The sequence below is a fragment of the Tauraco erythrolophus genome, chromosome 2 (genome assembly GCF_009769465.1).
Source record: "Tauraco erythrolophus isolate bTauEry1 chromosome 2, bTauEry1.pri, whole genome shotgun sequence".
Classification (NCBI taxonomy): domain Eukaryota; kingdom Metazoa; phylum Chordata; class Aves; order Musophagiformes; family Musophagidae; genus Tauraco; species Tauraco erythrolophus.
Window position 1 is genome coordinate 55,539,156 of NC_141466.1, and position 13,840 is coordinate 55,552,995.

Consider the following 13,840-nt stretch of genomic DNA (forward strand, 5'->3'; position numbering starts at 1 on the left):
TGGTTCGCTAGAGCCACACAGTAAGCAAATACCCAGAACTCCCCTAAACATCCCTTTTCTTTAAAAAGCCCATTATAATTCATCACTTATGGTCTGACAGCTGCCCTCATCCAGAACCACCTTGGAGGAGGGTAGAGATAGACAGGGAAAATTAATTCTGAAAAAAAAACAAACAAAAACACCACAACAAAAACGCATTACACTGTCTAGTCCTAAATTCTTTTAAGTAAACCTGAGATTCTTTCAATGCACTCAGCTAGAGCAGAACCCTCAATTAAAGCAAATGTTGAGATGTGGGATACCAAACATTGGTTCATGATGCAGAGGAAGCGTGTGGTATGTGGGCCATGAAGCAAGAGAGGTGGGGACTTACTGACACAGGGACTTGGCAAGCACAAGGTCTGCCCGAAAGGCACAATCCCAGCTGCAAAACACTACTCCTTTTGCCCCTTTCCACCTCTGCCTGCAACACACAGCCCAGAACCAGGGGAAGGTCATGCCAAAGAGCAAGAAGTAGCTGCCACTACAGCTAGACAAAATGCCTCAGTTTCATGGCAAGAGAACCAAGAAGTCTGCTAAAGAAATCAGAGTTTTTTTATTTAATAGGCAAGGAGAACTTCACAAGTCCTGCTCCACCTCAACACACAAACACCCTTCTGGAAATGCCTCACAGAGACACAGAAGGGTAGTAAGAACAAGACCTACAGAGCTGATGAAGATGAGTAAGATGATTCTGTTAAAGTAACAAATGAAACACAGGACACTCCTAGTTCCTGTAACCCTGAAACAAGAATGCACTTGTTCATATTTCCTCTTACCCCTCCTAAATTTGTTTGCTTTTAGTTTTACTTGCAACATAAGTATAGACTTAAGACACGCTGCTGCTAGACATAAATCTGTGAACTAATTCAGGTATCGGACAGCTGTGGAGAAAATATATTGGTAACACACCCAACCCAAAATTTTTCTGTAAAATTTTCATACTGTGAAAAAGGAATCCAAGGTCATGGCTTACTGAAAATAAAAGATGAAGTGTCAATATTTTAAACAAAATACAGAACTGTACAGAGTCCAACTGTACAGCAGCCCGTGGATGGGAGCCACAGCAAGCATATACTTGACTACTTTTTATTCAAGTTTTATAATCTTTCTGGCATTCCTTCCTCATTATCTTCACTATCGTCCAAGAGCCATTTCCCATGGGCTTCAACAGCATCAAGCTGACTCAGGTTTTCCCAAACCACTTTTCTGCGGTTCCTTCACAGCCCCACCTAGATTTCTGCATTCCTCTTTTTTTTTTTTTTTGAAAAGGACACTTCAGTTTCATCCTGATACCCCAAATATGTATTTATGATCACCAGCCTTCAACTCATTGCACCTTCTCCCCTGAGGGAGAGACCTCACCAGAACATACGTATCTCAAGTTTGTAAGAGAAACAGGGAAGGAACATCGGCAACAAAGATAATACCCGAAATCCTCAAGAAGAAATCCACAGCAGTGACTTTACCTTTGCCTCCAGCTTTGAACTCACTGTTTCCTCCTCTTCTTCCACCTCGTTTCAAGGCTAAAAGCCTACTGCCACTAGACTTTGCAACTTCTAAGACACAGGAAACTATCTTTTACGTAAATTATGGGCCAGTAGGCTACTCCAGCAGCAAAGAGCTCAAGAATGTGCTGGGCAACAGCTTAGCTCACGGAGCTGGGCACCACTGCATGTTTTTTTTAAAAAAGTAGGTTTCTCTTCAAGTGCTCAGCTACCAATTCAAATACCAATGGCACCCTTCTCCAACCAGCTCGGCTTTCATAACCAGAACAGTAAATTCCCATGATCTCATGCCCAATCTGTTGCCCAGAAAGCAACAAGTAAATGTGGCAAGTCAGCCATTTCATAAGCATTCTTTTGAACTGCGTTATTTATAGAAAGGTTAAGCTTATACAGAAGCATGAAGTTTTAACCCAGAAGATATGAACACAAGACCCAACAATACTTAAAAATATTACTTCCAGGATCTAAAAATGACCACAAGAACATCAGAGGGGTTTGCAGGAATGATTGCAGTTATTTCTGCAGTCATCCCAAAGGGAATAAAAGTAGAAATCAATCTCCTGTCAAAAGGCACTGGGATGGGACGACGAGTCTACAGAGAGAAGCTCTACAACAAGCACAGCAAACACGCCTGGGGAGGAGTTTGCTGTGTGACTGGTAAATCGTTGGCATCTTCAATTCTGAAAAAAGGGCTCCAGCCTGTATTTTGTGTGACACTCAGTGACTACAACTAGGGTACTGATCTCGAGCTGATTTCCAGTGGATATCAAATGCTTAACAAAAGCTTGTGAGCAGCTAACTAATAACAATTCTTCTGATTCAGCTGGAGAGTGGTTGAAGGGTTCCTTATCTTTTATTGTTATTATTTACTTTTTTATTCTTCAAATGATGCTCTTCTTCATATATAAAAATATTTTAATTAAAGTAATCAAAATATAGTCACTTCAAATATAATACACAGCCTCAGTCAGAATTTCGACCAGGAAACAGAGACTGGAGTCTTTCCAACCTTAACCATATGAGCTAAAGCAACTCTCCATCACTCTACATAAAACAGCTGCCCTCGTGTTTGTGGTAACAGCCGGTTACCGGCTGCAACATAGTGGGATCGTTTGACTGAAGCACCATTCCAAGGAGTGCCAATGGAGAAGGCCAATGTATTCATATCTCAACTGGGCACACAGTCTTTACCAGGCAGGAGGTGATGCAGTCATGCCTAAATGTTTATGGGTACCTTCTCTCAACAGTTTACATTGCCTTTAGGAGACTGTTGATGAAGAAGATGCATTGAGAAAATCCATCTGTGGGAAAGCTGTTCCGTAACAGCTCATTACACGTGCTGTTATGTCTTTCTCCAGTACATCTGGTACAGAGCCATTGCCAAAGACAGAAAACAAAGCAAACTGAAACACTTATCCCATGCAAAACAGCCCATGCTTTTAACAGTTTAGATAAATCATATTTACTTGTTTCCACCGAAGAATGGCTGCTGTTTTGGGCATCGAGTATACATGAACAGAAGAACTTGTGTGAGAAATGGGTTCAAAGCAAGAACCGAATATACGTCAGTCTGCTTATAAACTGTAAAAGGATAAAGGTTTGCACTGTTTAAAAAAATTTCTAGACAAACCTGTTAATAAGAATGGCCAGCCACATCAGCATTGCTGAATGTTTTAAAAGGCTTGTTTTAATCTCAATCCCAACCGCATCAAACTTGCTGAAACCACGTGAGAAAACAAGGTGTCTGAATTCAGTTAGTCACCAGTGCAGCACAGACAAAGCCTCGGGGTATGGTTGTTACACAGACCTCGTACTGGGAGGTAAGGTAGGCTGCGATTCACTGTCTAACAGCTACTCCACGGTATACTTTTCCTGCAGTTACACAGGGTAAACTACTTGGTACTTACCACACGTTGAGAAATGCCCAGAGACAGATACCGTGAAAACTTAACCACCTACAAAACACCCGTTAGCTCATCTCAGGAAACACTTGTTCATACAGTTGCACCCTTATATTACTCCAAAGTTTTTTTTCACCTACAGTAAAATAGACATCAGTTTCTGGATAGCGTGAATATTTCTTTAAAGGTGCAAATTGTTTAGCAGAAGCCATACAGGCAATTAAACCGCTATTTCTGGTGGTTTTGAATACCCTCAATGGCTCCTACACGTTACCTCACGCATTTTCAACCTCGCGAATTTTCTCCTTCACTAAACACAAATAGGCACCAGCAAGGAAAAACATTTATTCTGTTGGACCTATGTTACTTAATAACTCAGTCTGTTCTACTAGTAAAAGCAGCACTTTTAGAAAAAAAGAATGCAATATCCTGCTCAAATATTGATATTATAAAAAATAAGGAAGCCCCCTGAAAAAACGTTCGAAGTGAAACAAGGGCAGTACAGCTGTCTCATCTTAAACCGGAGCAGCATCATATGACTTGATGCTCAAAAAAAAAAAAAAAAAACCAACTCCAAAAATCACATGCTTTCATATATCCTGCAGACAAGAACAGCCAAGTCACAGCATGTAGTCTTCTCTGGAAACAGATCATTTGTCTGGCTCTCCAAAAACTGTCAGCCTCTCTACTGTGCTTAGATACTACACCACAAAATCCTATGTCACAAAGTAAGCTTGAGTGGAGCTGATTGTAGGTAGAAACTACCTACTGTCTGGGCTGCACTTCTGAGACCAACTCCTTCTCCCCACCAAACTGCACCTCTTCTTGTGGATATGACTTTGGGCTCACTCAGACAGGACCTTCCAAAATTCAAGGCACATCACAGCTACTAGAAAGGCAGAAACTTATGATTTTATTAATAATCTGAAAAGGTGAGAAAGGAAAGCAGGGAATGCAAGGGATAGATACCATGTTCTTAGAATCATAGAATGGTTAGGGTTGGAAGGGACCTCAAAGATCACCTAGTTCCAACCCCCCTGCCATGGGCAGGGAAATCCTCCACTACACCAGGTTGCCCAAAGCCTCATCCAACCTGGCCTTGAACACTTCCAGGGATGAGGCATCTACAACTTCTCTGGGCAACCTGTTCCAGTACCTCACCACCCTCAATATAAAGAATTTCTTTCTTATATCTAACCTAAATCTGCCCTCTTTCAGTTTAAAGCCATTGCCCCTTGTCCTATCACTACACACCCTTGTAAAAAGTCCCTCTCCAGCTTTCCTGTAGGCCCCCTTTAGGTACTGGAAAGCTGCTATAAGATCACCCCGGAGCCTTCTCTTCTCCAGACTGAACAGCCCCAACTCTCTCAGCCTGTCTTCATAGCAGAGGTGCTCCAGCCCTCGGATCATCCTCATGGCCCTCCTCTGGACTCATTCCAGTAGCTCCATGTCCTTCTTGTGTTGTGGACTCCAGAGCTGAACACAGTATTCCAGGTGGGGCCTCATGAGAGCTGAGTAGAGGGGCAGAATCACTTCCCTCACTTCCTTCTTGTTCAAGACCTCAGTAATTACAGACCAGCATCGAGCAGATGGCAGCTATAGGTGCCTCCCTGCGTAACAGAGCCTCCTTCCCTTCCCACCCTCTAGTCCACATAGCCACATAGGTTAAAAATGCAAGTATCAAGGGGGAAAAAAAAAAGTACAAATAACGCATATTAAGAGTAGCACAGGAAGACAAGGATGGTTATTGTGAAGAAATGCAGGGCATGAGTGACAAATAAGGGCTAAAAACATACAAGCTGCAGGCTGGCAAGCAGTACAGTTGCCTACATCTGCAAGAATAAAAGATATCAGTAAGACCATCAGAACCACTGAGAGGGTTGCAAGACATCCCCAAAACAAGCAAGCTGGAGTGTGGCATATAAAATCTGTAGAACAAGAGAGCAGGATGTGCTACTCTTTGCTAAAGAAACTTGGCTCTTGGTTAACTTTTTATGACACACAGCAAAGGACTTCTCTTGATCAGTCTGAGAAACAGGCCAACTCGGACTCCTGAAGTTTATAAAAAACCTAGGGAAACGAAAAAAAAAATCACCCTGTTTATAACAGAAGTTAAATATAAACTTCTGTCTCAAAGATAAATCTCTACTGACTACTAAACACGTAATTAAATCCTGGTGTAACGTTAAGAGTGCAAGCAGGACAACCTTGCACTGAAGAGGCGGCTGGCTGTGCTTCCTCGCGTGGCCTGTCCAGCTGCAGAGCAGAAAGCCACGCTGAGGCTTCTGCACATACAAAAACTCCGGAGTAGCAGAAACATGAAACTGAGATGAGTCACTGCTGCTATCAGCAATGAACAGCTGCAGTGAAGTTGTCAGTTTTCACGGTGGGGAGAAAGGAAAATAAACCCACCCCAAATCTTGAAAGCAAACAAGAATTTTACTTTTCAGCTGCTTAAAGGTCAGATCAAACTGGCACCACTGAAAACCAAACTCACCCTGCGCACTTGATTATGTTCTCATTACAAAAATCTCACAATAGTTAAGAGTAGTTCTCAATAATTAGAATTTAATCTAGTGTTGACATTCTTCATTTTGTTGACTTTGAGTACTTCTCTCAGGAATTACACTTTTAGCACTTTTTTTTTTTCCCTCCAGTTGGAAAGAGAAATATTGACTGATTCACACAAAAGAAAGAAAACAAACAGGAGAAAAAGTACTTTAAAACCTTGATATTAAGTACCCCCGCAGAAGAGACTGCCAATCTACAACACAAAAAAAAAAATCACATTGATAATTTGCATTCAATAACACCATGTTTACATGAAGCATTTGCTGCTTATATGGAGACAAAGCATACAGAAGACTGTATCTTTATTACTTAGCCTGTAATACCACCTATGGAAACATTGCATCTACAGATTCCTGCAATGATTCTGAAATAATCCCACAGCATCCCAGGCAGGTATCACATACTGCTATTAGGCTGTGTATTCTTGGATTCTCCTCCATGTGGTGTACGGTGAGATACGCACTCAACCTTCAGCTTGTGGAGCCAAGCTGCAGACCCAGCTCAACCCAAAATAACCGTATTGCTTCAAAGAATATTAATGAGTTAAGAAACCGGAAGAAAAATGGCAGACTACAGTAGGAAAATTAGCCATTTGGACCAAAAGGACGAAGTTTCATCTTGCACAAGGATTTTGTCAGTAATTATCTCACTGCACATTCTTGACACTGAGCTAAACTTCCAACTCCTTAACTCTTCAGCAGCTGTTTATGTTGGCGGCCTGATGGACTTTGTGCGCTTTGTCACATCAAGCATGAAGTCAAGTTCAAAACGGAATGATTTTATGCTGCCCTCTGTATCACTCAGCTCCCCCAGTTCCTTCATCAACACCACTATCATTTGTTTTTTTCACTCAACAACTTGTAAATTCTAGTCTAGGTTTGTACTGAACCATTTATAACGGGTCATTTCTTCAGCTCACGCAGTTTGTTTTGAGTTCTACGTGGTATTCAAGCAGTGTGGAGAAAAAACAATTCAAGTCCAGGTTACCTGCCCCAGATTTTATTAGCACGATATAGCGGGTAGAAACAGAGCAGCAGTGAGTGATTCAAAGAATATAATCTGCCCAGGATAGGAACAGTTATCTTATTTCTTCTAGTTTTCTGCCTAGCTTGTCATAAAAAGATTTAATTCAAAACAGGTAACAGTAGAGTAAGACACATTTTACATATAAACTCTATTCTGAGCAACCCTGGGTACATGCTGTTTAGTGGCAGCACACTACTAACACCGCTGTGCTGTAAAACAGATCCACACAGTTCTTCAGATATATTTGGTGATATATTCAACAGTACTGAAGCTGGGTATTGGCACTGCTGTTCTTTTCAAGTACAATAAGACCCGTTATCATTCCAATATGTCTGAGCTCCAAGACAAATCGCATTAATATTTAATAGTTACAAAAGGTTATCTTCAGAGATAAGCAACTGAAATAATTTTTAAAAGTTGACATTAGTTTTTCAGAGGAAAAACTCTAGTAACAGTCATCGTATTGACTAGTAGACTCCCACTTCTCCCAGAAGTTAATCCCTGCTGTCAACATTATTAAAAAGAGCACCACTTCCAGATGATCTGAAGGCAACAAACTGAGGTTGGTTTCATCCCTCACCTTGAGCACAATCGCTACCACCCTCCAACACATAGGGCAGGTATTTGGACAGTCACACTGAACTAGTACAGGAAGCACACTCCACAAACAGAAAACACCCAGACTCAGACACCCTACTCCTTACTGGAAAAAAAAAAAAAAAAAAAAAAAAAAAAAAAAAAGGCGCTATTAGCTTCCAGGCAGCTTAGCTCCATGAATGTGCTCACAGGAATGGGGAAGGGATCAGAAAGCTGAGGCCAGGATTGTGGCAGTCCCAATTTAGATCAGTTTAGACTGCTGAAGCACCACACCCTAATATTACTTCAGCTGAGAAATGCTGGGAAATTACCCACGTCTTATTATTTATTTATTCTATTCTTTGTCAAATTTTATTTTTCACTGCATAATCATTTTTTTCCTTCCTGAAAAACTGAACTTTTAGGGAAACAAGTAAGAAAGCTCTTAATAGAAATCACAAAATGGTAATCCTTGAAACTTCCTTAAAGATACTGCTTGCCAGAAATCTGATTTCAGTTCACAAAACTCAAGCTCTGTGGTTAAACAGAGCTCTCAAAATAGCAAAGTTGAAGTTATTAGAAGGAAAATACGGTATTTCAGAAAACCAAGCTGTGTGTAAGATGAGGACAACAGAACTCCAGTAAAAGATGAACATAAAACCACAGTAAAGTAGGCAAAGATATTTTCAAGAGCAGCTCATAAAAGGCATAAAGCTAAAACATGAAATAGCTTTTATTATATCAAAAGAAACCACCAAGCTAAATAATCAAAGGGGCTTGTAAAACAAGCAAGCTGCAAAGACAAACCCAGAATGGATACTAAAGGCCAGTTCCAAGAAGTAAGAGAATAACTGACCTTAGCATTCACTACAGAAGACTAAAAAGATCCCCAAAAACTTGTCTTGATAGGATGAATCTAAAGATCTGCCTCCAAGACCCAAGAAAAGGGACTTTAGAACAAGCCAAGAAAATGAGCAGTAAGTCAACAGGACATGAATGTCTTAACCCAAGATTTATAAAGCACTGAAAAAATTAAACTAGTCAACCACTAAACCATGGTATGCAAGTACAGTGCCACTGGTCTTGCTGTAGGCGGCCTCAAAGGTGGTGAGTGTGGGACCAATTTCCACTTCTGGTATCATCTACAGGCCTAATCAACAAATACATTCAATATCCCTACCTGACAAACAGGTAATAATAACAAAGTGTGAATTACTAGACCCGTGGCTAAATAAGATACTAGGGAAGTAGTGCCTCAGCATTCTGAAAGAACGAAGTATGTGCATAAACGTAACACAGTTACTGGAACACACTGGATTTTTCAAGCTGCCTCACAAAATGCATTTATATATTTAGGTTACTGAACAACAGAACAAAATGTTTGATGAAATTCAGTGTGTGAAATAACACGAGGAAAATGAATTCTCGCTATATCTACAAAGCAAAGTATTTCAGCATAGTTATTATCACTCAAAAATAAAAAATTAAAAAAGAAAAAGAAAAGACATTTTGGAGTGTTTATTAAAAAACAAAAAGGCCGAAAAACTACTCAGAAAGAAAACAAAATCAAAAGCATTCATCACTGTAAATTCATTGTACCTTTGTATCATAAATACTGCCTTGCAGTCTTGGTCATACATCTCAAATAACTAAAAATAAAAATCCAATACAAAGCGTATAGATAAAAGTAACAGAGATCAATAAAAATAATGATTTTTCTCTCATGCTACAAATTATTATATAGATTAAGATTTTTCCACTCAAACAAACAAAAAAAAAGAGATTGCAAAGGGGACAAATTACATAGGTCTGTAAGTCACTAAAGGTGTGACAATAATGAACAATTCTTCCATATTGACCATTTCTGACAGCAGAAATAGTCAAAATTTAGAAATGGAAGAAAGGAGCTTTTCCTCCATGCATTATTTCCTAAAATTGAAGAGCTCCTAGTCAAGGCATGGTGGTACGGATGCCAAGAATACAAAAGCTATCAGATAAATATTACACAAATTCATAGCAGATAGATCCTTTAGAAGGCATAAAGATCTGACAGCCCAAGATGCAACCTCTGCTTGAGGAGCTCCCTGACCTGCCTGACACTGAAAGGACATGCTGTGTTTGTTCTCTTTCTATTAAACTTCCGGGAGCATCTACCACTGAACCCTGTTCTTCTCAGTTTCCTGCAGTCACAGACTAGTGAGGTCCGCACAGAACCACAAGTCCACCTCAGGTCCAGGAGATGATGACAGAGGTGCAGCCTGGACGTCTGTCAGGAAATCTGCCAAGAGATCTAAGCAAAGAAAGGGGACTCCAAGCAGTCATCACTGGCCACACCAACTAGAGACAGGACATCTGACTGGGTAAGAAATGACCACCACCTCTTGTAAGAGCTCATCCACCGTTTCAACTTCTTCACTCTAAAGTAAAAGTTTAGATGCAGAACTAAATTTACAGACATAAAGCAACGGTTCTCCGTGTTAAGCTTTCTAGAAGTCACATTCAGCTTCAATAGCTTCAGGCTCTCTCTGCAACGGTGGCTCTCCAACGAGAACGATGAAGGGAAGCCACTTATATCATTATCCTGCCTTAACATAATGCAAACTCCTGTGAGGAAAAATCTTTAGCAGAGAGCAGCGACCCCCACACACTGCCCACCGGCTATGCCTTCAGCTGAAGGGGGACCACCGCCACACCGGGAAGGGATGGGGCCTACATGGACCCCTGCACCCCAGCACACTCCCACCCCCGGCAGGCAGGCACGGGAGCGGGCCGCAGCCTCGCCTACCGCCATCAGCCGGCCTTCAGGCGGGTGCTCCGCCAGGCCACCGCGTCCCCCGCTCCTTCCCGTGCCCCACACCTCTTCCCCCATTTCCCCTCCACCGCTACCCTCGGCAGAGGCGGCTGCGCCTCCCTGCCCCGTGCGGGTGGCCTCTCCCCTACCCCCATCACCCCCTCACTACCCCCTGCCAGAGGCGGCTGCGCCCCTCGCCCCCCGCCCCGCAGCAGTGGTCTCTCTCTCACACCACCACCCCCCCACTCCGGCAAGCGCTGTGGTTCCGCCCCGCCCCTCACCGTAGCGCTGCCGGCGCGGCGGGCGTCCCAGCGCCTGCAGCCCGCCCGGCCCCCACAGCAACACGAGGGCAGGGACCAGCCATAATCGGAGCCTCATGGTCCGGGCGCGCTCGCTCTCTCTCTCTCTCTCCCTCCCGCTCCGTCCGTCCGTCCGCCCGCCGGTTCACATCCGCTCGGGGGAACTCGGCGGCCCCTCGCGCCGCGCCGGGCCCAGCGCCCTCCTGGGCCCGCACCCGGAAGCGCGGCGGCTGACGCGCGGAGCATTGTGGGCGCGGGCGGGGCCGCCATCTCGGGCGGCGGGGGCGGGCGCGGAGGGGCGGTGAGGGGAGGCTGTCCTCGCACCGGCTCCGCGAGGCGCCGGGCTCCTCTGAGGCGGCGTGGGGGCAGCCCGCCTTCCGTGCGGCGTGGGAGGTGTCGCCGCCGCTCTTTTGCGTTGCGAGGGTGTGAGGCGCCGGGTGGGGCGTTCCTCCCCGCCAAGGGCAGCCGCGCTCTCGGGGCGTCCTCGCCACGGCGCCCGTACCGGGGGGAAGCACAGAGCTGCCGGCTGCCCCCGGGAAAGGGGGGGGGGGTCCGTGTTCCTGCAGCCGCTGTTGGAGGGGAGCTGGGGATGCAGGCCCGCCCCGGGGCGCTCTGCGCACACGCACAGCGGTGTCTCCCACGGTCGTGACTGCAACTCGCAGGAGACAGTTTCCTTCCGGCCCGTGCGGGTGACTCGGTTAAAGACTTCACATGGTTTTGAGTAGTTTTCTTGGCGCAACCGAGGGTTGTGGCACCCGGTACAAATGATGAGTGATGGGTCCGTGAGCCAGCTGTTCCCAAACAGCACGCTGTATTGCGATAAAAACGTAGGAAAGCATACTTGGGTTACAGCTGTGCTGTAGTGTGGCAGTTAAATGTTTTCTGGAATTCCTCGATCTCTTACTTATTTGCAGATACCTCTAGCAAGATGATTGCAAGTGATGGACTCGGCAAAAATGGAGAAAAACCCTCACCATCACCCATGCTGCTTTTTGCCACACTGTTCATTAGTTAGCCTGAAATACTTAAATAGCTATAGCATGAATAAAATTATTCTTTGTTTGATTTTTCATAAGAACAGACATGGTGCTTAAACCAAGAGTGTATCTCTCCCAGGTTCTTGTCTCCAAAGACAGGAAGATGATAAGAAGCCCAACGACTGGTAAAACTTCCAGGGAGGCCGCTTTGAATTTCCAACAATTAACATCTACTGTTTCCCTAAATCAGAGGTAGTGTCTTCTTCCTTGGCAGCTCTCAGTGTATCTCCTCCAGACGTTTGTCGGGTTGGCCCTCTGCTGCTTGTAAACTTGTAGCATCTGTAACATCTTGCAACAGGGAGTTCCACAGGGTAATGGCATGTATGAAGAATCACTTTGCTTTCCACGTGAGCTTTCCTGTTATCATTTGATGACCCCTGCTTCTTGCTTTGGAAAGGACAGTGAACATTTTGCGTTCTCTATGCTGGTCATCACTTTATAGCCTCCATGAGATTTCCTTTCAGTCTGACAAGGCTTCTTTTATAGACTGTCAAGTCCAAGTGAAATTTAGTTGTTCTTTTGATGAAAGGTGTTTGTTGCTACTCTGTGAATATTTCCAATTCTACTATTCCTGTTTGTGGTGATGTGACTGGAACTGCATACAGTGTCCAAGATAAGGGCATACAGTGGATTTATAAAGTGGCATAACAATATTCCCTATCTTATTCTCAATATTGTTCCTAAATATTTCTAACATTCAGTGTGCTGCTGATCTCCACTGAGCTGCCATTGCCCTACAAATAATGTGAAATTTCCAAGATCTCACTCCTGAAGTGTAATGATTGGTTCAAACACCATTATTCTACATGTAATGTAGAACTGTGTTTTCCTTGTGTGCATCACTTTGCATCTGTTTGTATTTACAATCATCTATCATTTTACTACCTGTCACTGAAGGCTCAGTTCAGTTGCCCATATGTAGGTGTCTATTTCAGATGACATAGAGTGTCTTACTGAGGCTTCAGAAGAGTGTGGGTCTCCATTAGGTCCTGTGCCAGAACCATTAAGATGTCTCCCATATCACAGAGCATGAGTGTGGGTGATTGAGCCCTAAGTATTGAAAGGTCTTTCTCTGTTTTTTCACAGCCACACCTTTTATTTCCTTCCATGAATAACATGATATCACCAGCAAGCTTTGTCTTGTCACTCCTCACCTCCTTATTCAAATTATTTATGAATAAGCACAGAGATGTAAAGGTGCATTAGTGACTTCCTTTCACTGTGAAACTGACCATTTCCTCTCAGTCTTTTAATCGCATTTTAATCCACGCAGGGATCTTCTCTCTTATCCCATGTTCCTTAGACTCCTCCTTAAGAGCCTGTGGCAAAAAAGCGTTGGAAGTCTTTCAGAAATCTCAGCAAACTGTATCTTTGCAATCCCTCTTTTCCAAGTGCTTGCTGACACCTTCAGAAAATTTCATACCAAGTTTATGAAGCAAGACTTCTCTTTGCAAAAACAATGTTGACAAAACCCATGTTGAACTTTCCCCAGTAAATCATATCTGTCTCTGTATGCACTAATTGTAGTTGCTACTAATCTGTGCAGAGCAGATGTCAGTTTTATAGGTCAGTAGTTCTCCAGCTTTCCCCAAGAAACATTTTTTTTTAAATAATGTAACATTTGATACAATCCCCTCCTTAGATGCCAGGAAAGTTTTAAGCAAGAATTTTCACCACAGTTAGAATTTCAGTTATTGCATCCTCAAGTTTCTTGAATGAACACCAGCTCATCTTGAAAATCTGTTACTGGTCATTTTGTCTACTCTTCATTCGTGAACCTTTTTTAAAGTAAGTCAACATTTCAGTTTGAAACAGATCAAAGAGGAGGCCGATGATGAAGTGTTTCAGCAGAGGAACACAGACAGACACAGGAAGTTCTCTTAGGTTTTCCCCTATGGCCTTATCATCTCCAAGTGCTGCTTTTATGCCCAGTGTAGTTGGTTTGTTTCAGAACCCAGCAAGCTTCTGGCACTTGTTACACTAAGATTACTGAAATCCTCTCAAATCCTCTCGGAAAGGATTTAGTGTTGTGTTTTCTACCTTTTATAACTCTTTTCTTTGATATAATTGCTGAGATTTATCATAACCCTCT

At 43.2% G+C, this 13,840-nt stretch overlaps 1 protein-coding gene across 1 annotated transcript in view; it reads right to left on the bottom strand.

Annotated features, from left to right (window-relative positions):
• The window catches only part of ADAM17 (ADAM metallopeptidase domain 17), a 36,865-nt gene extending 25,962 nt beyond the window's left edge, over nucleotides 1-10,903 (bottom strand). Inside the window, exon 1 of the mRNA XM_086631396.1 lies at nucleotides 10,694-10,903. Coding sequence (XP_086487522.1) covers nucleotides 10,694-10,790 — 97 coding nt within the window. The 5' untranslated portion in view covers nucleotides 10,791-10,903. The remainder of the gene's footprint in view (nucleotides 1-10,693) is intronic.
• Nucleotides 10,904-13,840: the final 2,937 nt, after the last annotated feature.